The sequence below is a fragment of the Erpetoichthys calabaricus genome, chromosome 8, assembly GCF_900747795.2.
Source record: "Erpetoichthys calabaricus chromosome 8, fErpCal1.3, whole genome shotgun sequence".
Taxonomy (NCBI): domain Eukaryota; kingdom Metazoa; phylum Chordata; class Cladistia; order Polypteriformes; family Polypteridae; genus Erpetoichthys; species Erpetoichthys calabaricus.
The window spans coordinates 121060394-121088361 of NC_041401.2; the positions used below are offsets into that span (position 1 = coordinate 121060394).

The window sequence follows — 27968 nt, forward strand, 5'->3', positions numbered from 1 at the left end:
CCTCAGGTGTGCTGGGGCCCATTGCTTCCTGTCACACATGCTGGCATGAGGCGGCCCTGCTTCTGCTTTCCGAAAAACGCATTTCCGCCATGGAGAAAGAGGAGTTCCCGCCCTCATGTATCTTACTCACAGCCAGGCTGCTCGCAGGATTGCATCACAGCCCTGTGTTGGCTTTCACAATGTCTGTCCTTTCAGGCTTCCTCTCTCTTGGGGTGAGTACCACTTTTCGCCGAGTGGGGAGTTTGAGCTGGGGGGTGTCACTGTAGCTGGACTCATAGCCTGACAAGTCCGGTTGTCATATTAAGCTTTAGGGTTGTTGTTGGCCACTTCCTGGGTGTTCATGTGTTCGTGCTGAACTATATGCCTGCCTCAGTTGGCAGCTTGAAGTTAGCTGCTCCACCAAGCTTACATGAAGCCAGTGGCTTGGAAACCAGTTAGTCCTCGAAAATAATCACTGGAAAGAGCTCAAAGGTAGTCGGAGGGACACAGCACCACTGCAGATGACAAGAAAATGGCCATTTATGAAGCCTATGGGCCGACTCTTTATAGAGGAAAGCAATTCAGTGACCCAGTGTCAGGCCCATTCCTCTCTCTGCCCCTGCACCAAGTGCTGGCACAGAGCTGGCACATGAGTTCACAGCAAATAGGCAAGGAGGGCATCTGCCCATAACTGTGGCCTTTCTCTAACGACATCTACCCACTCTCCTCTACGCAGGTGGTCAGTCTGATTGTGACGTCACTTCTTGTTAATGGGCTGGAGAGGAATACAAAACAGATGAAAGATCTCCACTTGGATGGCAGGCAAGAACGTCGACGTCGACAAACCAGCTGTGGCATCGATCAATTCAAGGAAAATGACTTGTGCTGCCAAAAGTGCCCTGCAGGTGAGAGCCTTTGTACCAGGGACTTTACAACAAAATATACCAGGTTTTCATACCTTAAGGGGCTTTACAATAACGGTAGACATATTATGTAAAAAGGGTTACAAAAAATAAAGTACAAAAACTAAGGAGCAATTATTTATAACAATAATTTAGCCTGTAAGAATGAGACTTTAAATGTCCAACTTAACAAACAGATGGTCAGGGAGGAGAAGAACAACAAAAACTCCAACTGGTGAGGACACTGGTGAAAATAAACCTCCAGAGCTAAAAGGATGTCCAGGCTCCACCAGGCCAGCTCTGTCTGAAGGGGCTGCAGATACTGAGGAGTCAAACTTCTGTCTGTAGAGAACCAGGCCAAGTCGAGGGGCTCCTTGGGTCAGCTGTAATCAGGCACTGTTAGGTTTTCATTCACATTTCTATTAGAAGGTCTTCACTCGGGTCACTATTACAGGATGAACACTCACACTTCTCTTAGATGGTCCTCTCTCAAGACTCAGTTCTTGTTGCTGTAGCTCTGGTCACTTTCTGACCTGTGAATTCCTATGATCCTCAGGTTCGTATGTGAAGACGAGATGCACAAACTCTTCTGGAACTGCCCATTGTGCCGAGTGCCAGCCCGGCACCTACATCGCTCATGCAAATGGGCTAGCAGAGTGCTTCAAATGTAGTTCCTGTGACCGTTCACGTAGGTGTCTTCACTGCTGCCAAGGTATGAAGAAGTGCATTGGTCTTGATGCTCTTTCTGATCCCTTGGTCTTCAGTTTCACAGGTGGAGAAGAAGAAGTGTACTACCTCAAGTGACACAGTCTGTGGCTGCCCGCCAAACTACACCATCATGAACCACAGTGTGATACAGACTTGTAAACGCTGCACTGTCTGCAAGAACATGGAAACGTTCCAGCCCTGTACGTCCCCATGGTGATTTGGTGAGGAGTATCTCAGAGCAAATTGTGTTTAGGACAGTGAGGGAATGGTCCTCACAAGGGACTGGTGTGCTGGCTAGGGTTTTGTTCCGGCCATGCAGTTAGGTTTACTTAGATAGTCTCTGGCTCCCTGGCACAATGATGACAAAAAGTGCATGTACAAAAATGGATGGAGTCTAACCAACTTGGAAGAACTATAGGCAATTGATCTGAGTACAATACTAGTAATGGGAACTAAGAAGAAGTAACAAACACAAAGAAAGAGGAGCTAGAACTGGGAAGAATGACAAATCTGGAAAAGACTAAGTGGTTGGTGGTAAACCTATAGGTGCAGAGAGATTGGAAGTGGCTGGGTGATGGAACCGTAGGTGAAAGAATGGAAGAGAATGAGAAACACTAAAAGGAAAGGGGAAAACAGGGGACAGAGTAAAGGTACTCAGAGTAAAAACGGAGAGCAAAAGGTACTAAAGTAACAAGAGACACGAGGGGGAGTAAAGGTTACTGAAAGGAAGAAGGAGAGACCAGGGCTGAGGAGGAGTAAAGGGTACTGAGAGAAACAAGAAAGGAACTAAGCAGCACTTAAAGGAAATAGGAGAGGCTCTATGGGGGTAAATGATACTGAAAGAAAGGAGGAGAAAGGGTAATGAATGGAAGAAATCAAAAATTAGGGAACTATGAAATAATAGAAGGTCCAACCATAGGTGCTGGGGTTAAAGAGCATCGAAAAAAGAAGGAGAGCTTTGATGAGGAGTGAAGGGCTGAGAGGAACAAGAAAAGTGTAAGGTAAAGGGAACACAGAGACAGCTAGGGGAGTAAGGAGCACTGAAAGGCATATGGGCGGGCTAGGGGGAGTTAATGCAGAGAGGGAAACAACGAAAGAAGAAAGGAGAGGCAGAAAGAGAACCGAGAAGAACAAGAAGGAACAGAGACAACAAGTACTGAAAGTAGCAAAGAGTGACTAGCAGGAAGAACAAAGGCTAGTAAAGACAGCAAGAGGAGGAAGCTGGGAGTTATTGTAAAGGTAAAAAGAAAGACAAGGAGAAGAGTTAATGGAAACAGCTTAGACGTACAGAACAGTAAAGCCGATGTCATATTATGCAACTTCTAGTACATGGAGGATCTTTCCACGTTTATGTATAGTCAAACAGATCCTACACACTGAAATTAATCCAGAATGCCTTTTTTGCCAAATATTTTATTCAAATTTTAAAAACACCAACAACAGTATGTTTTTGTAATATAACTGTACAATCGAAGCAGGTGGTCCTTTCCCATCCTTCCGACTTTTCTCCTTTTTAACCGACTTTCCTCCCTTTTATAATTAACTCCATCCTTTACCTTCTCTGCCTTCTTTTCTGTGTCCTGTCCACCCCACCTTTTCAGTTGTCCCCTCTCTATGGCTCATGTCCTCCTATCCTTATCTAAAGCAGTTTGTTTTAAAAGTAGCTGAGTTTCAGAGTTTTGAGGGTCCGGGTTTATTCTGCTTGTACTAAACACAAGTCCTAGAGCACTAGTCAGCTGTTGTAAGGCAGATGAAGGGGTCAGCGGAGTGTTTCTATGCTCAGTTGTCACCGATTAACCGATCGACCTTAGTGAAGTAGCAGATGTGGGCAAAAAAATCAACATTAGCCAACCATGAGCAGAGTCTGACATTTAGGCTTGGAGGCCAGATGAACCTTAAAAGTCAAAATATTGTTTTTAACGTAAGTTTCAATATAAAGTAAATCTCATTTATTAACACATTTCAAACTTACAAATTAGAAAAAAGTACACAAGTTCTGTGAATGATCCTTTTTTACAGCGTTTCTCAACCTTTAAGTATTTGTGACCTGAGTTTTCATAACAGTTTTAATCGCACCCCCCTAACGTTTTTTTGAAAGGAGCCCGCTAATGCCGATTTGTTCTTTTTTAATTAATGATATATCATAGATGCATGTTTTATTATGCCTACTTAACTTTTATCGACATTTATCTAACTCTATATTTATTTTTCTAGTATCAGAATGTAGTTTAAGTTGATTTGTTCTGGTTTCAATAGATGTATTTTTCATATTTTCAATTCTTGTTTTCTTTTTTCACATCTTCACGCCCCCCTTTTTGTTACTTTGCGTCCCCCTAGGGTGGCCCGCCCCACAGTTTGAGAACCACTGCTTTAATGACATAAAGCAATGCTTTGTAAGTTTGCTTGATTACTTATTGTATTGCTACAAAATAATTTTACTTTTTTTATAACTTGGAAAATGCAGAGTATGTATGGCGTAACATTCAGGCGGGGCAGAGTTCTTCAAACTTCTTTTTTTCTCAGTCTTGCCCTTCTTAGTATTTTCGAGACCCCTTCCATGACAATCATCAGATAGGGTGGGGGTTTGTTCCCCTTTGATTATTGCTGCTGATATCATCAAAGCAGATTGTGTTGGGTGGATGGGGGTCCCCAGGCAGGGTCTGGTCCCCCTTGGAGAGTCATACCCACCTTGGAGAATCACCGCCGTTTGTCATAACCCTAACCCTACCTGCTTAATCAGCCTGCGCTGACACTTCTCCAACTGTTCGCGACCCATTCTGTTAAATACAACAGCAGGGATATAGCTTGAGAAACTCTGCATTAGGAGATTGGGATGTGCATTTTGAAGGTTAAGAGTGTGTTTAATTCTTTTATTTACTTAAACCAAACCGACCAATATCACATTTTTCTTTTTAAAATAATTTGAGGCAGGGCTGCGTGTGACGTGTGATGGAGATTTGCACAGACTGTCAAGCTGCTGTTTGAGGAGGAAGCACATGCAGGCAGAAGTTCCGCTGCCATTTGAGTCGCTTCTACAGCCTGAAGGGAAATTGTCTCTTTGCATGACTTTGGGGGGTCAGAGTGTAGTGTGAGTCATTGTACAACACCCCTGGAGCAATTTTCAGGTTAAAGGCTTTGCTCAAGGGCCCAACAGAGTAGGATCCCTTCTGACATTAACATTTTTGTCATGCAAGCTCACTAAAGGTTGTTATTTTTGAAGCTTAGAAAGAATCATTCTCTTATCTCAAGAAATAATTCACAAAGAAGTAAACAGTTTTTAGGTGACCATAATTATGTTTCATGTCCAGATTGGCTGTTCACTGGCAGTAACTTAGCATTACGTTACGCAGACGCTTGTGTGTACTTGCAAAGATCATGTACCCATCCATCCATCCATCACCTAAACCTGCTTTATCCTAGGCAGGGTCAAGGGGGTGGAGCCTATCCCAGCCTATAATATCCATCTGTAGAGCCGCAGAGCCAATACGTCACCACAGTCTCTTAGCAGAAGTCACAGAATATAACGAAGTTGGAGGGCCAGAAGAGCAGAGGTCATGATGGTTGAGGAGCAGGAGTTATAGACCAAGAAATTTAGGAGGGAAGATAAGGTTAGGGGTTAGTGTGGTTAGTGCGTAGTGGAGACTGTTAACATTAGGGGATAAGCTGGTTCTAGGATTGTTGCTGCCCTCTTTGCTTTGAGAAGAATCCTCATCCACATCATCCAACCTCTTCTCTCTCTCATTCTCTTCATTCATCAGCCTCTCAAAATACTCCTTCCATCTGCTCAACACACTCTCCTCGCTTGTCAGTACGTTTCCATCTTTATCCTTTATTACCCTAACCTGCTGCACATCTTTCCCAGCTCTGTCCCTCTGTCTAGCCAATCGGTACAGGTCCTTTTCTCCCTCCTTAGTGTCCAGCCTCTCATACAACTCATCATACGCCTTTTCTTTAGCCTTCGCCACCTCTCTCTTCACCTTGCGCCTTATCTCCTTGTACTCTTGTCTACTTTCTGCATCTCTCTGACTATCCCGCTTCTTCTTTGCCATCCTCTTTCTCTATATACTCTCCTGTATTTCCTCATTCCACCACCAGGTTTCCTTTTCCTCCTTCCTCTGTCCAGATGTCATGCCAAGCATGTTACCCTTATTTCATCTGCTGTAGTTTCCCAGCTGTCTGGTAATTCTTCACTGCCACCCAGTGTCTGTCTCACCTTCTCCCTAAACTCAACCTTGCACTCTTCCTTTTTCAAATTCCACCATTTGATCCTTGGCTCTGCCCTCACTCTCTTCCTCTTCTTGATCTCCAACGTCATCCTACAGACCACCATCCTATGCTGCTTAACTACACTTTCCCTGCCACTACTTTGCAGTCTTCAATCTCCTTCAGATCAACTCTTCTGCATAGGATGTAATCTACCTGTGTGCATCTTCCTCCACTCTTGTACGTCACCTTATGTTCATTCCTCTTCTTAAAATACGTATTCACCACAGCCATGTCCATCCTTTTGGCAAAATCAACTATCCTCTGACCTTCTTCATTCCTCTCCTTGACATCATACCTACCCATCACCTCCTCGTCTGCTCTGTTCCCTTCACCAACATGCCCATTGAAAATGTTATTTAAATTAATAAATTAAAAAACTTAATGACAACATTCATTGAAAATGAGACTATAATTATTATTTTTAATGTATAATATAAACGTTTAATCTATAATGATTATCTTTAATGTATAATATAAACGTTTAATCTATAGTATAATATAAACGTTTAATCTATAATGATTATCTTTAATGTATAATATAAACGTTTAATCTATAGTATAATATAAACGTTTAATCTATAATGATTATCTTTAATGTATAATATAAACGTTTAATCTATAATGATTATCTTTAATGCATAATATAAACCTTTAATCTATAATGATTATCTTTAATATATAATGTAAACGTTTAATCTATAATGATTATCTTGCCTAAAGAAGAGGGTCTGAGTTGCCTCGAAAGCCTGCATATGGTAATCTTTCTATTCAGCCAATAAAACGTGTACCTTTGCTTGACTTCTCACCGCATCTTTAAATAGGAATCTTTGCCCACAATTCCTATTTACCGTATCCTCGTGTATGCAAATAATGCAATCTACTTATCAAAAAAAAATGCAGAGAGAATCTCACAAATGGTGGTGAGCAACAGAGGACGATATTTGCTAACACAAGAACACAAGTTTTAATGTATGGCCATTTGGGAGACAATCATAGTTTGGGTTAAATCAGCTTTTAGCAATTCACTCAAGAGCTACAGTCTTCTTGCCGTTTTGATCATTTAATTTTATTTCGCCGTGTCTGTCTCTTCTGTGCTACATTTTAAGGATTATTATTATCGGCATCACCATCGTTGTTGTTCGTGTTATTATTGGAGTGTGAAGGTCGTCAAACGTTAAGAACGTCGATAGTATGCGAAAATAATATAAAACAATATAATCGGACATTCGCTTTGAGTTCCGAGTGTTCGTAGTTCTGTATTGATTAAAACATATATCGCATCGCCCATGGCCGTTTCTGGGTAACAGACTGTGCTGTGCATAGTGCAGACAGTGCAGGCGCTACTAAGGCACACAACATAAACATTTCTTTGTGTTTCGGTCGAAGGTAGGAATCTCTACATGGCGCTGCAGGAATTGGGCACTGACCACGAGAGGGCGCCCCAGGCATTGTCTAGACCGCCGATGCCCAGAAACGGCCTTAATTAGGGATAATTTAAGGTTAGGACTTAGTATTAAGGTTACAAATCAAATGTATTATTATTATTATTATTATTATTATTATTATTATTAAGTTAGGGGTTTGTGTGATTAGCATGTACATCAGACGTGAGGTGATGTCACTTCCGTCCTAAAACAGATGTCGTAGACCTGCGGTGATGTATCCGTCTGCGGCTCTGCAGTTGGATGCTTCGGGCGCAAGGCAGAAAAGATCGCTAGTTCATCGCAGGGTGACCTCACTCACACACACACGAGGAACACTTTAATGTTTAGCGTTGATAGTTACCAAGAGGGCAGAGAACATATATTTGTCAAAGATTACAGCATGCTTTAGGTAGTACTAGGTTGTTGTACCGTGTTAGCCATTATGAATGCAGTGAGAAGTCAAGCAAAATGACACCTTTTATTGGCTAACTTTTTAGATAACCAATAAAAGGTGTCATTTTGCCTGACTTCTCACAGCATGCTTTCGGAAAACATTTAATTTTTGCTTGACTTTTCTCTACATTCATAATGGCTAACACGGTACAACACCCTAGTACAGTACTACATTATTTTGAGAAAACAGTTAAAAAAAACCTAATGATACTGCATTTCCTCGGGGCTATTATTCCTTTATCTCGAGAAAACAAACCAAAACAAAAAATATATTGCACGTCCTCTCTCTATTTCTGTAGTGCGTTCACAAATATATCTTCATATACATATTTTAATACAAAATGGAATTTTTATCATTACTGGGCGGACCTAGCAGTCTGATAGGTTCACTGCCCTTAAGACCCGCCCAGAAGGGCGTATCTGCCGAGTTTTAAGAACAGGTTGATTAGGGCAGGATGGATTGAATTGTATTCGTAGGTATTTACATTAGGCGCCGCCTTAAAAACATTTTTGAGGAAAACATACTTTTCATTTGAGATTTATTTTAGTAACATAGTGCATCCTTTACAGTGCAGGTCGCCTGTGTCAGGTAACATACCTCACTGCCTGCGATCTTATTTGGCGAACATCTTTATCCAAGTCCACCTACGATATTTGTGATACGACTGGGGATATTTCTTTTGTTTTTCAGGCAGGTGAAGTGACTTGCTCATGGTCACACAACGTCATTAGCGGAATCTGATCCCACAACCACAGGGTTTTTATGTCCACAGCGTTAACGTCAAAGTAGCCCGCACGTCCCTGCCTCACGCGTTGTTCTGACATTCTGGACGCTCTTTCGAACAGCATAGGCAGGACAGCGGCGGCCCGTCCCTTTTTGTGCGTTTCAGATCCCTGACGTGCAGTTTTTCACTTGACAAAACAAATTTCATACAGTACGGTGGAATGTTTCATTCATTTTCATTCATTTCTTCATTTGTAGAAATGGTGTCAGAATCACTTGCGGATCCTTCCGTCTTAATTATGCACACAAACACGGGCTTTTAGGTGTTTTACTATAATCACTAAAGTTAGGGCAGCGCGAGCGGACCCCTCAGTAACTGGGGGCTCGTTCAGTGGGGAGCGCGCTAACGGGGCAGGCGGGTTTTAGGTGACCGACTGAGTAAAGCTTTGTGTATTTTTTGTTTTCCGGTTTGATATTGCAGTAACGCATTTGTCTAAGCAGCTTTAGATAAGGATAGCAGTAAAAACATCCTTTTAAACTTGAAAATGTGCTGAAATAAGATGAAAGCAGAAAGAGAATTTTAGACTCGTGTAAAGCAGAAATATTCTCAAAACATACAATAGATATAAAACACTGTTCCAGGCTAACAGCTCCCATGAAAGATAAGGATAAGAAAAGATCACCAAGAAAACGGTAGTGCCGATCATGACAAAGAATAAACAGAACTAATCAGAATTTTTCCAAATACGATTCTAACCAGTAACAAAAGTAAAAGTGCACAAAGGGAATTAAGCACACTCTTAAAAATGCTGGTTCTTAATTGGGGTGTGTTGTTTCTCACAGAACTATTATTTGACAAAGCATCATTTAATTCAGGGTTCTTTACATATCAAATTGGTTCTTTGTGTTTTGAAAAATATTCCTAAGACAAATCCTGAAATCTTGAAGGTATGGTAGGTTACCTAGCAGGACACAAACAGATTAAGAAATTTGGACTTAACGTCTGGTATTGTATGCATTTTAAAATCACTGGTATTTCACAAATCTGTCACTCTCTGTTCATGGTAATTTACTGTATGGAGCACAGACAACAAATAAAGGGTTCTTTCTGGAACTTTCATGTGGAAGGGTCTATTGGGAACCAAAAAAGGTTCCCCTGAGGCATCGCTCTGAAAAGCCAATCTGGCATCTTTATTTTTAAGAGTGTGGGGTGAGCGACCTGCACAAATGGAAACCTCACATGGGCAGGAAATGTCCTCAGAAGAAAAAACAAAGTTTAAAGAAGGCAGCTGGACTCGATTACTCGAGTATTTCACGAGATCAACAGCCAAGTCCAAGATAATACAATGAAAACATCTTCAGTCGAGAAGGCTATGACTGAATCTTGCTGTATAAGTTGTCTAATGTGACATGGGCTTAAGAGATACTGATAGAAACAAGGAGCGATTTAAAAGGTGTAAGGTGTGCTTAAAAAACAAAGAAAGACGAGGCGTGGTGGTAAAAATTGCACAATGAAGCTAAAAGAGACTTGGGGAGGAGTAAAGGGTACTTAGAGGAATAAGAAGGAATAAGGAGTATCTTGTACCGAAGGGAACAAATAGAGGTTGGGGGATCGAAGTTAATGACTTACAGCACTTGGAGGTAACAAGGAGTAACTACAGAAGAAATGGAGAGAAACAAGAAGAGATAGAGGGCTGAAGGGTCTTAGCCAAACAAGGAGGAACTAAAAGGAGAGTAAAATGTAATCAGGGAAACAAGGAGAGACTTGTGAGGAATAAATGGCACAAGGGCAGTAAGGGGGAGGAAAGGTTCTGAGAGGAATAAACAGAGATAGGAAAAGAGGAAAGGGTCCTAAGGAAAAAGAGGAGATGTGGGGCAGGAGTAGTTGGAACAAGGAGGAAGAAAAGGAGACTGGGGGGCAATGTGTGATGCTGACAATCTCAGTGAACAGGGAAGGTAAACTTTCCCCTTTATCTCTTTTATCTTTTTTTTTTAAAAGGTACAGAAATACAGGACACCGTTTGCAAGCTGTGCCCCCCTGGATATTTTGCCATTAATGGTACATGCCAGCGTTGTCCACAGTGAGTTCTCTGGTTTAATTTGAGATACCATCAGAACCCAATCTTAAGATTTTTTTGTGAGTGAGAGGCTTCAGAGGCTTCTGTCTTTCTGGGACTTCACGCTGCAGATTAGCAGAGCTGATAGGCTCTTGCTGACAATGAACTTGTTACATCTCATTATGCCTTCCAAGTAGGTCACCACTGCAGTCGTCATAAAAATTTCCCAGAACGGATGTGCATGTGTGACGCTGTCTGCACTTCCTGTCAGGCTGAGTGACACTGGAAAAGTTCAATATATGGAGAGCCTGTCACCTTAAACTGGTCTACTTTTATTTTGCAGGTACTGCAAGATTGTACCTCATGAAAACTGCACATCTTGTAATGGTATGTGAATTCAAATAATTTTTATTAGCCTGAAACACCTCATCACCGCAGAGCATACCACCTTGGTAAACCCTGTTACAGTTCACACCATCACAGTTCAGTCACACAGAGAGGTCACCATGCCAGCTGCATGCCACTCTCCAATTACACCAAGCAAACCCCGGCCGTCATACTCACACAAGCACTCTCCATTCTCGCACAAGGTGCCATCCAGTCACAAAAAAGAATAAAGTCCAGTTTATTTTTTCTTCAACTGCGCTCTTCTCAATAGGCTGCTAAACGAAATACACAGAGTCAGAGGGGATTAAAGGGTCCATTCATTTGTGGCAGGGTGTTCATCCATTTTCTACCTTCTCTAACGTCTCAGTTGGACCCTAATCAGGGCACAGGAGAGCATAGCTGTGATCCCTTTTACAGGATGGCCATTTGTAGCAGGGCTCAGAGTGCCACGGCTTATTGTGAGTACACAAGAACTTGGAGATGATTGAGAATCGACAGATTGTGGTAAAAAAGACAATCAAGGGTCAGAATACCAGAGAAGAGTAATCAAAAGTCAGACTGAGAACAGAGTGGTAACCAAAACTCAGAAACATGAAGGTCTGACTGGACCTTAAAGTGAACTGTCGCTCTATGAAGATCAAAAAGGTCTTTTGATTAAAAAAGGGGTAACGTAAAAACGCTGCCATGTTTATATTGTAGGTTCTGCTACTTCATCAGTGTGACAGTGCAGGCCACATGACCTTAAAAATGGATTTGCATAAATAAACAAAACTAAGACTTCAATGAAAATTAAGTTTAAAATGACAAAGACAAAAATGTCTGAATGTGTGTTAACCGTCCTAATTGATAAGAAATGTAAAGATTTACTTCATGAGGTTGAAGTACATAATGTATACTGTTCAAAAAATTAAAGGAACACTTTTGAATGAGAGTACAGCATCAAGTCAATGAAACTTCTGAGCTATTGATCTGGTCAGTTAAGTAGCACAGGGCGTTGTTAATCAGTTTCAGCTGCTTTGGTGTTAATGAAATTAACAACAGGTGCACTAGAGGGACAACAATGAGATGACCCCTAAAACAGGAATGGTTTAACAGGTGGAGGCCACTGACATTTTTCCCTCCTCATCTTTTCTGACTGTTTTTCACTAGTTTTGCATTTGGCTACGGTCAGTGTCACTACTGGTAGCATGAGGCGATACCTGGACCCTACAGAGGTTGCACAGGTAGTCCAGCTTCTCCAGGATGGCACATCAATACGTGCCATTGCCAGAAGGTCCGCTGTGTCTCCCAGCACAGTCTCAATGGCATGGAGGGGATTCCAGGAGACAGGCAGTTACTCTAGGAGAGCTGGACAGGGCCGTAGAAGGTCCTTAACCCATCAGCAGGACCGATATCTGCTCCATTGGGCAAGGAGGAACAGGATGAGCACTGCCAGAGACCTATAAAATGACCTCCAGCAGGCCAGTGGTGTGAATGTCTCTGACCAAACAATCAGTAACAGACTTCATGAGGGTGGCCTGAGGGCCCGACGTCCTCTAGTGGGCCCTGTGCTCACTGCCCAGCACCATGGAGCTCGATTGGCATTTGTCACAGAATGCCAGAATTTGCAAGTCCACCACTGGCACCCTGTGGTTTTCACAGATGAGAGCATGGTCACCCTGTGACAGACGTGAAAGGGTCTGGAGAAGCCGTGGAGAACGTTATGTTGCCTGTAACATTGTTCAGCATGACTGGTTTGGTGGTGGGTCAGTGATGGTCTGGAGAGGCATATCCATGGAGGGACGCACAGACCTCTACAGGCTAGACAATGACACCTTGACTGCCATTAGGTAATGGGTTGAAACCCTTGGACCCATTGTCAAACCCTATGCTGGTGCAGTGGGTCATGGGTTGCACGACAAGGTGCACGACAATGGTGCACGACAATGCCTGGCCTCATGTGGCAAGAGTATGCAGGCAGTTCCTGGAGGATGAAGAAATTGATACCATTGATTGGCCCCCACGCTCGCCTGACTTAAATCCAATAGAACACCACTGGGACATTATGTTTCGGTCCACCTCAGACTGCACCTCAGACTGCACAGGAGCTCAGTGATGCCCTGGCCCAGATCTGGGCGGAGATCCCCAGGACACCATCCATCGTTTCATCAGGAGCATGCCCCGATGTTGTCAGGCATACATACAAGCACGTGGGGGCCATACAAACTACTGAGTATGATTCTGAGTTGCTGCAATGAAATTTCGGCATAATGGACTAGCCTTCCGCATCATTTTTTCACTTTGATTTTTGGGGTGTCTTTGAATTCAGCCCTCTGTAGGTTGATAATTGTCATTTCCATCAAACAATGTGGCATCCTTTCGTTCCTAGCACATTACCCAGTCCATATACAGTAGAGATATCCAGCATGATTTTTTTTTCCTATTGAGATCTGATGTGTTTTCAAAGTGTTCCTTTAATTTTTTTGAGCAGTTTACAAAAAGAGTCATGTCATATATTTGAAATATTAATGTGTGCTTCAATTTGAATGTTTAAAGTCTAAATATTCTCAATCGTAATTGAAACGTGTCATTTTCACCTTCTGGTAGAGGTCCATAGAGAGCAAAGGATCAAAACTCAAAAATAGCATCATATTTGTAAGCATTCATCCATCCATCCATTTTCCAACCCGCTGAATCCGAACACAGGGTCACGGGGGTCTGCTGGAGCCAATCCCAGCCAACACAGGGCACAAGGCAGGAACCAATCCCAGGCAGGGTGCCAACCCACCGCAGGTATTTGTAATCACTGACCTTTAAATAGTCTAAAACAATACCCCACATGCTTATATTTGAAATTTGTCATTTTTAACATTCTGCGAGCGGCTCTTAGAGGGCTAGGACCACCTGCAAAGAATCAAATATCTAAAATATAATTTTACTGATGAGTCGAATGGTACATCATATGTGGGGGTTTTCTCATATCAGTGAGTCAGGAAGCACTGGACCGAAAAACTGACGTGATTTCAGCACGATATTAAGCAATTCCTATGAATGCAACTAGAAAATAATAACAGTAATGGAATTGACTTGATTAAAAACGTCAAAACAGACAAAGATGCATGTGTAAATAAACGTTAATACTGCACACACTCATGCACGTCCCTTTTGGTCTAATTAAAAGCCACCGCTCAATCTGACATGGCATCTTCGAGTTCTGGGCTGAAACTGGAGTACCCAGAGAAAAGCCATTGGGAGAAAAATGGTATTAATAAACAGCAGAAGCAAGCAGTTACAGTATTTTGATGCCACCTCACATCATGGCAGCCATTGTTCTGGTAGGGTACCGTTAGGGAGTGATATCTGCATTGTATCACACTCCATATTGTCTTTGCGTGTAATTCTGGTGACCGTGAGCCCCAAGACTGAAGAGGGACTAGAGGAGTTAGCTCAGTGTCAGTCCATGGCAGGTGATGCCATCTGGGCCTGGTAGCACTCCAGCAAGGAAAGGTGGTCAATGGGAAGATTGTATACTGTAACGACTAAGGCATTGGAATTAAAACCATAGGGACTCCTGGTTCAAGTCCCATCCACCATATGATCCAGAGCTACCGAGTTAAATTAGCTGTGCCACAATTTTCAGGAAAATGTATTGAACCAATTATAATCTGTAAATGATATTAGCTATAAGTTATAATTTTGTAAATTATCTGAGCTGACTGTAAATGAGTATTTACGGTATCACCCAATGATCAGTAGAGGGTGCCACCTCTCTGTAGATCAGGTATCTCCAACTCCAGTTCTGGATCAGCGCCACAGTGGTTGCAAGTTTTCATTCTAACCATTTTCTTAATTTGTGACTTTCACTGGTAATTAATTCTTTTGCCTTAATTTTAATTGACTTGCTATTTAAGGCACAGATCCCTTGTTTCTGTTTCCTTAATTAGCAGCTAAACAATAATGAGATACAAAACGAGCCAACACAAGACCAGTGTCCATCACACAATATCCGAAAATAAAGAAAGGTGAAGGTCTCAGTCATGTTGATCTGCTAAGATTCACAAAACGATTGGATGGTTCTATTAGAAAATGAAAATCAATAATTCTGGAAACGTCTGCTGGAGTAGAATGAGAGCAGAACAAGCCATGGAGTAACATAACTGGTTTAATTAACAACAAGAATCGACTTCTAATTAAGAAACTGGTTGGAGTTTGAGGCCCTGACTTTGCTGGCCATCTCATGGCTCACTTAATATCTCATTTCTGCTGGGGTGCCATTTGAGAAAAAAACTGAAATAATTCAGAAGACCCAATCTTATGAAAACAAGTCAATTAAAAAGAAAGGGAGAAAAGTGAATTAGCACTGATTAAGATAAGGGTTAGAATGAAAACCGGTAGCCACAGCAGCGCTCCAGGACAAGAGTTGGAGACCCCTGCTGTAGATGATGTAAAATGCTGACACAGAGTCCTCCATTGTTTTTTTTCTTCTGGATCTCCCAAATCATTCTGAGAAGACGTGAGAGCCTTCATGTGGCCACCATTACCAGTACAGCCCCACTGCCACCTTTGTGTGTCTATGAAAGAGAATGAAAGGTCGCTCCGCTTACTGGGCCACCTCAGAGCCACAAGAATGACACAAATAATAAGTTTATACATACTTATATTTATATGAGTCTCAGTTAGGGTCTGTCTGGAGACCCAACATAAAAGTCAGCAGTGAGGCCCACAGCAGTTAGCTGGGTGCTCTCTGTGCTCCTGTTGCTATCTCCTCCACAGGAGTGAGCAGAATGTTGGAGTGAAAGGTTATGGAGGGCAGCAATTCCAAAGTCACAGGGTTAAGCTGATCAGCAACTGTGGTCCGGCGTCCACCATGCCAGGGTGGGGTAACACTTTTTGTAACTTTACGAAGACACTGTGTTGGTGCAACAAACCCCTAGCTAGACGTTTTGCCACCCACTAGAATTTTCTGGAAAGCAACTTTCTGAGTCTTTCAGCCAGCAGAAAGCAAGAAATGCCTTCTCACAAGTATACAGTAAGTAACACAAGAATGAAAACAAAGGCAATAAAGCATAATACAAGTAAAATAGTGTTAGTGGTAATAAACCGAACAAAAATAATGTATACTGTATATTGTATATGAAAAAATACTGTTAAATAAGCAGGTTTTTTATATGAGTGCAAAGCTTATGAAACACACAGACGAGCAATGCCCTGAGTATTAATAATCTCACTGCTGCCTCCAGGCCAGCATGTGTATCTGTATGTTAGGCTGACCCCTGGTCTCGGGAAGAGCTATAAGTTGGCATCTGCCATACTCATCCAATTGCCGGTACACTTTGAAATATTCTTAGTGAACTTGGATGGAGTGTACCAAGGTCACCATTGACTCTTGACCTGCCCTGTCCATGTGCATTTCACTTCAGGCACTCCAGTTTCCATCTCATATTCCAAAGATGTGCTGAGTGTGAGGAGTGAGTGTGTGCATTAGTGGACCTCTGATGAGCTGATCAAGGCCGTCTTAACAGCATCACAGGCCACTGGTCAAAGTAGTGCACTGGGGCCCCTGATTTGATAGCAAAACAGAAACATACACAGGCATGAGAAACATCATGGGCCCCTGGCCAATGCCCATTGTGCCAATATGTTAAGACGACCCTACACCACCTTGTGTACTGTGCTTCCGGGATGGTGGATGGCTAGATGATCTGACCATGTTTGGTTTTGGCCTTTTCTGGGGATGAGCTGCCCCCTAGTGGCAGGAATGTGTGCATAGCAGAAGATAATGGTGGTTTATAGCCCATCTACTTTACATGTCAATTAATGTCTGGTCACAGATTCTAATAAACTAATACAGTTAATATGTGCAGGTACTTTCATTTTTTTTAATTATACAAGACAAGTTATGTAACCAACATAGGAAAGAAATGGACAACAATTCATTGTCAGACCTGCTTTATCCAGCAGGGTAGTGTGGGTAGGATGAAGTGGCACGCAGTGACATCAGGTACAGCTTTTTTTTTAAATGCTCAAAAGTATCAGCAGGAGAAAGAAGAACATAAAGCTGCGGTTAATAAGAATTTTCTTGAAAATTAACCTCTGAGACTCTATATTTCTCAGGAAAAGATAAGATCTGGAGGATGTACTGGCCACCTAGTCATTGCTGTTCAGTCACACGTCCAGGATGGCTGTGCCATTATTTGATGATGTGACAGTGTAGTCTGTTACTGGTGACGTCCTCTCCCCTGTTAGGTCTATTGTGGGTTCCAAGGGTGATGTAACAAGAACATCCATACAAGCAGTTCAGTGCTGACATAAGATGGATCGTCCCACCCATTGAACACACTCTGCTTTGGCACACTGTTGACACATCAACCCCATTACTCTGTGATAGCTCACTGCCACCACCTTATGCAATCATGCAATGCAGTCACCAAAAACACTCCATCACAGAGAGCACACCAGCAGTCGAACATCTCATCAACACAGCAAAACATGTCACTCTGTCATTCCATAGAGCACATCGATCATACTGTACAAGATGACACCCCGCACATTTCACACGCGACATTCACACCTTGCAAAAATGGCAATCTCCTACACCCACAAAGCACGCACACAGAAACACACACACCATTTCACTCAGCGTTCCTGTGTTGTCACTCTCCAAGTCACATTGGTCACACCTGTCATGGTCTGGATTTTGCTTTACATTTCATCAGCCTTTTCCTTGGCTCATAAAAATAATGGAGGTATCATTTTAGGTGTTTAGACATCAAGGAATTAAATGGTGTAAATAACATGACGAAATGACAATGTTAAAGTTTTAGGACACCTTGCAGCCAACCCCGTATAACTGAAAGAGCACAAAAGCAAAAAAAAAACCTAATTTAAAAATACAAAGCGAGTCTTCCTCAGATGATTGCGTTAGGTTGACTGCCCAAGATGGCAGCTCTTCCAGATTTCAGGCATTCTGGGAGGAAGATACAGGTCCAGGTGGACAGATCCTGGAAGTGGAAGGGTGTCAATGTTCCATTTTGGAGAGAGAGCTTTGTTATACGGCGCCATCTCCTGTCTTGGCGGAGAATTACCATCACCAAGCCTTTAACCTGTTTCCCATTCACACATCCTATTTTTTTTTTTAATTTAGAAAGTTTTTGAAGACGTTATTTTTGAAAAAACATCGCAGCTTGATATCATTTTATTTTTATTATAAACTGCTTGATGTTTGTTATGCAGAGTTGCCAGCGAGTTACTAGGCAGGAAGATCAGGAGTTTGCGACGCGTGATGTCTTTGAGGCAATGGTGTAAAGGTCAACGCCATACACTTCCTTCCTAACTATCATAGTCTTTGTATAAGTCAAAATATGAAATTATTGTTAACGGTATCTCTAGTTGCAAACACTTTTCAGTTCTTTGACTTTGGCTTATGCTACTGGAAATATTCTGGTTCTCCGTCTGTGATTTTATCTCACATCCTGGCCTTTGTTTATTTAATTCCAACTTTGGCTTGTTATTACAATTGAAATCCATCTTCTGATTCTATCTAACTTTAACCTGCTGCCACCGTCCATATGCAGCCAGAACAAGACCCCACTGTCACTAGGCACTTTCCTGTGGCAGGAACTTTTTAGAACCTCAGGAACTTTTGTAACTTTCCCACTGAAGAAATTCAGCCCATTTGCAGTTCCGGTTAGATTGTTCCTGGTACTTTTTTTAGCTCCTACCTCATGGCATGTGAATTATCATGGGTGAAAGTCGGGAAATTAATTCTGCTGATTGGTTGATTACAAGCACTGATGCCATCTTACAAATCTGTTAGTAGTTTGAACTTTGGAAAGTTTTCAATGAAGAAGGAGCTCCACACTTTGCCCTGCATCACTCGTCATAGCTGCCACCCTGGTGTGCCATGTTTTACACCACACTGAAGCAGTAATCACTTTGAAGCAATAAGATGTGAGGATACATTGTGAACTCCTGAACGAGCCTCACTTTGCACCACATGACTCTTCTTTGCATGTCACATATTTTGCATAAAAGTTACAATTCTTGTTGTGTGGTGGGAGAGCAGCACATGAATATGGGCAGGGACCACAAGTCGCCCAGGACTTGCATCATACAGGAACTCATTGGTTCCTGAAAGCAGAGTCCTTACTGACACAACATGTTGGCCGACATCACCACACCGGCCACTCAGCCGCACTATAATCATTAAGAGAGGCCAATCCATTTTATCAAGCACATCATGCCATCCATCTATAAGAACATGGCAGGCACCAGCTGTGGAGAGTGCACCTCCAGCAAACAATGCAACAAAAACAGCAAACAACAGTGGTGTCCATAATAAAACAAAGTGGCATTATGGCAAGACAGAAAACTGACCTGACCATTAAATCTCTTGACCTCTAAAACCCCCCAAAATTATATCTCTTATTTTTAGAGGTCAAGGAAAAGCTGAAAAAAATATAAAATAAAGTCCACATCATGACACCTAGACTTCAATATCCTTTTCTTTAAAGTTGATACCTCAAGTCAAGATTTGAAATGTGAGACTAATCTATGTGAAGCCCTGGATGCAAAATATCACACCAGTCTCGTGTCACATGTTAATGCAAGCAAACCAATCACAGCCACTGAGGCGAAGAGTGCTGAATATATAGCAGGTCTCTGACTAGTTTAAAAGATGTCACACACAAGCACAAAAGATAAAGTGCATGCATTTGCCAGGTTATCTTTTAATGAAACTGTATCATCATTGGATTCTGGAATACAGGGTTCAGGGTTACAAGGAGCAAATTATTTCTACTTAAAGTGGAACAGCAGTAATCTTCTTCCTATATACAGGTTATATAAAATGACAACATGTCCAGTGTCCGTACTCAACCATAATAACATCTACCATCTGCAATGTCCGATGAACAATCGAAACGAGAACCACAAAGAAAGATGGAGGCTAGAATGTCCGATGAAGAAGGACAAAAAAGTAGCGGGATTGGTTCAAGCCTTAATGTTCCTGAAGAAGGGGCCTGAGTTGCCCTGAAAGCTTGCATATTGTAATCTTTTTAGTTAGCCAATAAAAGGTGTCATTTTTCTTGACTTCTCGCTACATTCATTATGGCTAACACGGTACAACAACCTAGTACTACAAGCTCTGCCATGAAATTGTATTTTTCAGTATTAAAAAATCGAAAAACGTGACTGTTCCACTTTCGGCAAATATAGAAAGAGTGGCTTAACAGGATTTCAAATTCTAACACCCTGAAGGTGGGCATGTGGCAGCATGAGATGAAGGGCTCAGATTGGAAATGACATGAAGCTCCGCTAGTCTTCTGCAGAGCTGGGGTTCTTACTCAAAGTTAAGTAATCCATTATAAAGTTCTAATTACTTCTCTCAATTTATAATGGGATTACTTCTTGAAAAAAGTCGCCATATTACAAATTACCCAAAAGTCCATTCAGAATCTTAATGTGAATTAAGCAGTCAATAAATTAAGCCACACACAAAAAGAATTCTTAATAAGCAAATACATCTTAATAAGTAAGACTAAAATGGACTTAACCGCTGAAACACTTGCAAACATGGACTCGGTAAGCAGTAAAACGATTTTTACATTATAAAGGAGGAATTTTTCAAACAAAATTAAATGAATAAATACATGCACAAATACATAAACGTACCATCACAATAAATACATAATAAGATAATGAAATGTGAGCAGAAATAAGTGTTTTTTGAAGCTATTTCTTTATGCATTTATTTAATTATTTTGTTCTTTATTTATTTTAGTGACACCTCACACAATGTGAAATACACCCTGAAAAGAAAGCTGTCACTGTCACCAATCAAAATTGAGAAGGCGGGCTCTAGCTAGTGCCCTGCTTTGATTGGTGAATCATCAGTAGCAGGGACCATACAGTTGCAGCTTTGCAGGCGCTTATAAGCCACAGGATTCCTGAGGCAAGTCAAGTGCATGCCGAACGTTGTGACCGTGCGAGTGCCTGAAAACAATGGCCAGATTTACAGCACAAACTAGCTACTTTGGTTCAAGAAGCTCTGAAATCTTCATCTTCTCAGGAGTCTGCTTCTGATGTGTGGTGTCAGCCTATAAATGTAACACTTGTCGGCCAAGGATTTACGTGTTCTGTACTGATGATTTGCCAATCAAAAATGTTACTCGCTAGACTTTGACGTGTGAAAGGACAGTTTTAATTTCAAGGCATACTTCATGTTGCTTGAGGTGTCACTGGAAAAAATAAATGAAGAAATAGTGAAATAAATGCATAAAGAAATAGGTGAGAAAAAACATATTTCATGACTCATTTACAGTAAGTATGCTCACATATCATTGAGTTTTTATTAATTAATTAATTTATTCATTTATGTACTTACTTATTCATTGTTACATTTCACAACACATGTATTTCATTTATTCATTTATTTATGTCCGAAATATTCCTCCATAGTGTAGAGACCAGCAGATGACAGCGCTTTTTGAATCAGGTCAGGCCGGCTCTCTGCAGCATTATTGTGTAAAACAATCGATACTCTTGTGTGTCTGTGTCTCTACCACCTCAGTGCTCTTTACGTCATTGAAAAAGGCACATGACAATGAAAAAGAAAGTATTTACATTTTGTAATTAACCATCCTACATTGAAAAACAATTACAGTATTCAGCTACCTTCCTTGTGCACAGAATTCTCCACTTTTACTGGAACATTAAAAAGCTGTGACAAAACAATCGAAACGCATGTCAGGATTCACTGATATATTCTACCACATCTGACACTTACCATATTTTTGTTTGATTGGATATTGAAAACTTTTTTGTTTTTGTAAATCCAATTTCTTAAGAGCTTGTTGATCAAGAGGCTGTGCATCACAATGAACAGAACTATTAATGTAGCCCTCATATGTTTAATCATTAAAGCTCTCAGAATCACACTTCTCTACGCTGTCTTCTTTGAAGTAGAATACAGTTCACTTCTTGTTTCATATTTTTCCAATGTGTTGTGAAACTGAAAAGTTATTATCTTTCAAAGGCAAGCTCGAAAGGTGATCTCTTAATAAAGACAAAGTTGACATCCTTACAATCCTGAAGTAAAACAAGATGTTAAATAATATCATAAAGTAACATACATCTCTGGTACAGACCTGGCAGAGGCATGAAATTCAGTGTACTGTACACCGATGTGACGATAGTGCACGTGTGCAGAGCAAATAGCGTGGGGAGGCCAAATCATGTAGCCACACTAATCTTCTTCTTAATATAAAACGGAATATCAGCCCTTCAAGACGTTCACAACATTTATGTATTATTTACTTTGAAACATATGAGTAGTGTAAGTAAGAAAATTCTGGTTTAGTCAGTAACTGTAATGTGATTATGAGAATTTCAGCTGTAACTCATTACACTGTTTTGTTAATGAGATTGTAGTAAAGTTGTTACTCTCAAATCTGTGGCTTTAATAGGTCTGCTGCAGTGCACTCCTCCTTCAGTTTATCCTAAAATGGAGTTGTCAAGTGTGACTGCTATAAACCTGGAGACTGAATTCCTGACCCTTACAGTTGTAAATGAACAATTGCCATTACCTACACAGGATAACAATAATAATAATAATTCATTACATTTATATTGCACTTTTCTCAGTACTCAAACCGCTATCCACACATAGTTAGCCCCCAACATCTCGAGGGTGAAAGCAGACACTGGGATCCATCATTAAGTGTGTCACACACATTTGGGTGTGACCAGTTTGTCTTCACTGGTAACGTATTGTGTTCTCAGTTCATCTAATACATATTTTATAATGTAAAAAGGCAAAAAGTATGCATTTTATGAAGTTTTCAACAATTGAAATGAATCCATAATAAATAGAGTGCATATTTTAATGTGTGTAAGTTCTTAAACATTTATGTCCTAAATTGCTTTCTGTCATTGTAGCTCTACATGCAGACATACCACAACAATGGCGCTCTGTGATTTGCGAAGTGAGGTTGCACTTAGCAGGTGTGCTGAGTATGCATTGCACAAGGACCACGACCACTAGAGGGTCCCCAAGACCCTCTGTACAAACTAATTTTGACTCCTCTGTATGTTTAGTTTTATAAAATACATGAAGAAGGTGCCCAAAAACAAATCTTGCATACTCCATTTGTACTCCTGTATGCAGGGTGCTGTAGATGTTGAGCAATTGCATCATTTAATATAGTTAACCAGTAACGGCGCACTGCTCGATAACATGCCGTGAATACACTTGACTTGGGCATTCCTAGTTTTCATAGTCTTTCTCTGTACATTTAGCAATCGTTTGCTCAGAGGTTGATGCGCTTGCTGCTTCCCAAGCAGCTCTTCTTTTCTCCACCCTAGCAGCCCACTTCTTCTCTTCTTTCGTTGGCATCTTTTCGCGTTAAAACTGATTTAAGTCAGAGTTTGTGTTGCAATTACTTAGTACGTTTTCTTTCATTTTTCACTTAAGCTGGCACTTAAGTCTTCAGTCTGCCTCCAGAATGATTTAAGATATGGAGAGGTAGGGGAAGTGACGGCAAAGGTGGTAGCGATGAGATCGGCACCCGTACGCATACGCTGCACGGCCACCCTGCTGGCCGATGCCGAGAGTTGATTCTACAATAAAATAAATAAAATAAAAATAAAGAGTGTAATACAAAAATCATCACCCGGAAAGCAGGTCAATAGGTCAAACGGTTTGTGGGCTACATGTGATTTAAAATCCTGGACAGACAAACTTACAGCCACGGTAGTGTATTATATAAGAAGATTGCTGTACTGATGTCTTTGGATTAGATAATAGGTGGCTGAACATCGGCCTTGTGGGATGGCATACATCTTAGCATATGCACATTTGGCAGATCTAGTACTATGTTATGTAGCAAGAACTGTTTCTATGTCTTCAGAGCTTGTCAAAGATCGTAAAACCTAAAACATGGTAAAAGCTTATAAACGACTGTTATTTTATCAAAATTTGTTCCTTCTGTTTTTTCAACCGGCTTCTTATTTAGTGTCTGTGGTCTTAAAATGCATATCACGATTAAGTTGTACCCTTTGTTGCTGTTCCCCAGTGCAATCCAACCCTCTTGGACAGATCTTTCTTATTTTGGCCCCTCTTCTGCTTGGTGTCATTTTCTTGATGTGCTGCTACCTGAAGTTCAAGGAGAAGTTAAAGTGTCTTCAAGGTACCAATAAAAAGAGAACCATCCCCAAACCACTGCTTCTGCCCATTCGGCCTGACTGTCTGCTTAATACCAGTTGAGTAACTTTTTTCGAGTTATAAGATATCACTGCATCTTTCTGATCTGATGTCTTAGGTCCTCTCCCAATTGCTTATTCTCTTTTCCTTTCCTCACTGCAGTCTGCTTCCTACTTGCATTTCCTCCATCCTCTGACTTGTTGCTTGTCCCACTCCTAATGTGTCCTCTTGCTAGCCTCCTTGTCTCGGGCCTCATTGTCTGCCCCTCTTAGCCCCCTGCGCTGCACCTGGTGTTTTCCTAGTCATACTGGTTTGCCACCTTTTCCCAATCTGACTTATGAGCTTATGCTGTTTCCCAGTCTGTTGTTCCCCTCTGCTGTTTCTCTGGAGACTCAAGTGCCTCACATTTAACTTCTTTTCCACTTTCTTCACAGGCAGAGAGAACAAAGTGACCTGCGTGGTAAGTCAAGATTTAACAACAAGTGACACATTTCATTATGCTTGTCTGGGGGCCTAGTGGTGCCTCGTGAATCCAAATTCAAGGGTTCAAATCCCATAGTGCTCTGTGTGAAGTTCACACATGCTCCCAGTTTCTGAGTGGGTTAAATAGCCCTGTGTGGATGAGTGGGTGCAGTGGCAGATTGGTACCAATTCAGGGCTGATTCATCTTTGCACCCGGCGCTGCTGGGATTGACTCCCTAGATCACATTAAGTGAATTTGATAATGTTATATTTTATATACTGGATGACTGGCCTGAAGCTCCAGCTTTCATGACTGGAACTTAATTAAGCAACAACAACATTTATTTATATAGCACATTTTCATACAAGCCCTGCGGTGTGCTGGCGCCCTTCCCGGGGTTTGTTTCCTGCCTTGCACCCTGTGTTGCCTGGGATTGGCTCCAGTGACCCCCGTGACCCTGTAGTTAGGGTATAGCAGGTTGGATAATGGATGGATTAATGGATTTTGATACAAATGATGTAGCTCAAAGTGCTTTACATAATGAAGAAAGAGAAAAAAAAAGAATTAAAATAAGGGAACACTAATTAACATAGAATAAAAGTAAGGTCTGATGGCCAGGGAGAACAGAAAAAACAAAAAAAACTCCAGACAGCTGGAGAAAAAAAAAATCTGCAGGGGTTCCGAGACCACGAGACCACCCAGCCCTCTCTAGGCATTCTACCTAACATAAATGATCTCAATCAGTCCTCATTGTATTCAGGGTTCACATGGAAGAACTTGATGATGACGGTCATGTGGACTTCTGGCATTTAATCCATCAATTTAGGCACATCACGGAGATAATGGGGCAGATCCTGCGATGAATGGATTTGTGTTTGTTCATTGGTTCATTACAAAGAAGTCACCAATATTCAACAGCCTATCCATTTTTACATCCAATTTGTCCGCTTGATGGTGATAGGGACCGGAGCAGCACTGAGTATAAACCTGGATGTGACATTAGCGGATCACCTGACACATTCACACTTAAAAACACTTAAGCTGTGCAAGCTTTAGGTGTGGGAGGAAAACAGGAGACCCCAGAACAAAATGCAGTTAGACACAGGCATCAAATGTCAGACTGGATTTGAACCTAGTCTCTTAGAATGATGGACATCGCTGCAAACCACAGCATGACCCTCAATCTACTATATAATAAAACACTAAGGTCTGTGTATCCAGTCCATCAGAGCATTCTGATTGGTCAGTTTGACTTTGGTGATGTCACATAAGAGGAAGTACGAGTGTGAGACTCACAAGGACAAGTAAAGGTGTAGGACACATGCTGAGAGAGTCGCCTTCAAAGATGGAATGTATAAACCGGAACAAGAAACATGAAAGGTGCCTTCGGAAACAATGACAGAGTCTGAGATGCAGGCTTTATGGGAATGCACTCAAGAGACAGTGTCAGTGAAGAGAGGCTCACACAGAGGAATGGGCAAGAGATAGCAAATAGTTTAAAATGATTCTATTATCTTTCTTTGACAGGAACTGTGGCTAGTATAATATAATAATCCCAATCTTGCATAATCAAGCACAGTTATGGTAGTCAGGGATTATCATGGCAGTACCGGTCGCAGACACACTGAATGTGTTGACTAAAACTAATATGGCAGGTAGAAGAAGGCACATGATCTTCAAGAAAGTGCAAATGGGCCATCGCCATGCAAGGTTTTAGTCCATCAGTAAATCACAGTGATGGTCTGATGGAACAGAAAATGGGGTGTTTAGCCACTGAGTCCTCATACTAGTGCCCTGCGCTCTTGAGATACTCCAACAGCTCAACAAGGCATTGATCCTGTGGTTGTAGCCCTGCCACCGTCTGTTTGGATGTACCCATTTTCCTTCTGATTTTCTGTACAACTAAATGTATTTGTTAAGACAATAATGTTGTCCAAAATGATTTATAGATATTAGGCTGTACAATAACTTCCAATTGCCAAATCAGGACATGCAGGTTAATACATGTGTGTGTGTGTGTGTGTGTGAGTGTGCATGAATGAGTGCGACTTGTAATGGACTGTCCTCCAGTCCAGTGCTTGATCCCATCTTCAGCCTATTGCTTGTTGTTTCCTTAGCATCATCATAATCTTCTTCTCCACTTGTAACAGAGTGAATGGACCTGTACCCCATCGGGCCCCACACTGACGCTGAGACTCTGGATATATTCCTTTTCCTTTCTAATAAGTTTCTCTTTCTTCACACAGAATGTTACAGGGACAGACGTCACACCAAAGAACCATAGAAAGCCCAGCACACTGAATGCTCCCCCTCCTCAGTACAGCACTGATGGTAAGACACAGTGTAGCCTCCTACAGGCACTCCTTCTTGCCTAATTACATGGCTCCCATAGACCAGTTCATGTTTGATTTTTAGATCCTTTTGGTTGTCACAGGTTTTCTGGTCTTCCTCTTCAGCCTCATTGTCATTTAAAGTTCTAATGCTCTTGTATAATCTCAAAATGGCTTCATATAGTCTTTTAAAACACCCTCACCCAGATAAATAGCTCCTGTTCTTCTTCCCTGCAGAGCCAATCACCTCTGCCATCCTATAAGACCAATTTAGGCAGGCTGCTTTTTCACTCTTTGTCTTTTCAGGCCACCCTGGACCACTGCAGCAGGGATCCTTGCTCTACGCCATCATTGATGCTGTCCCCATCAGGCGATGGAAGGAGTTTATGCGCACACTGCCACTACCAGACCATGAAATCGAACGGGCAGAGATGGAGGCAGGAACCAGCTTTCGTGACCAGCAGTATGAAATGCTCAAGTGCTGGTTTCAGAAGAGTGAGGCTCACATTTCCAATGTCTACAAGGCACTGGAGAACATGGACCTTCCCAGCAGTGCTGAACGTCTGCAGGAGAAAGTGGAGCAGCACTGGCCTGGCCTGGACAGTACCTGGTGCCCTGTGGTCTAGCCTCTGGCCAGGGTTCTTATTTTCAGCTATGTTTTGCTGAATTAATAGCTGTGTCCACAGCTTTGTAGACATTTCATGTCAGACTCCAGTTGGAATTGTATTCAGAGAATTTCTGAGCTGATTTTTTTATAAGCAGATGACTACAGATGGTTAAATTGAATAAAAGTCAAAAGATACCTATGTCCCCTCTTATATTAATTCTGCAGTGATTTAGAAAAAGGATTTGTGCTTCTTAAGACAAAGATGCACAATACAAATGCCCCGGGTGTGACCAGACATAGTACTGACAAGGGTGAATAGTGAGGGCCTGAGTAGTGGACAGGAGAGCAGGCAATTGAGCAGACAGGCAATCATGTGACTGATCCAATCACGGGTTGAGCCGGGCCTACAAGCCACGACATTTGTCAGTCTTTGCATCACAGAGGACTTGTGCATTAATGGAATGTCACTATTCATGATTAACAAAAGC

General features: G+C 41.6%; 1 protein-coding gene across 2 annotated transcripts; it reads left to right on the plus strand.

Annotated features, from left to right (window-relative positions):
- si:ch211-112c15.8 (tumor necrosis factor receptor superfamily member 25) lies at positions 1-27680 on the plus strand. 2 transcript variants are annotated; one of them, XM_028807357.2, is made up of 10 exons: positions 1-212; positions 716-884; positions 1438-1569; positions 1646-1789; positions 10456-10537; positions 10857-10900; positions 23953-24138; positions 24515-24540; positions 26790-26874; positions 27180-27680. In XM_028807357.2, the coding sequence occupies exons 1-10, from the start codon at positions 90-92 to the stop codon at positions 27497-27499; spliced, it is 1311 nt and encodes a 436-aa protein (XP_028663190.2). In that variant the 5' UTR covers positions 1-89; the 3' UTR covers positions 27500-27680. The 2 variants fall into 2 exon arrangements, with proteins under 2 accessions (XP_028663190.2, XP_028663191.2); XM_028807358.2 differs by having other exon boundaries at positions 23953-24066.
- The last annotated feature ends 288 nt before the right edge of the window (positions 27681-27968 follow it).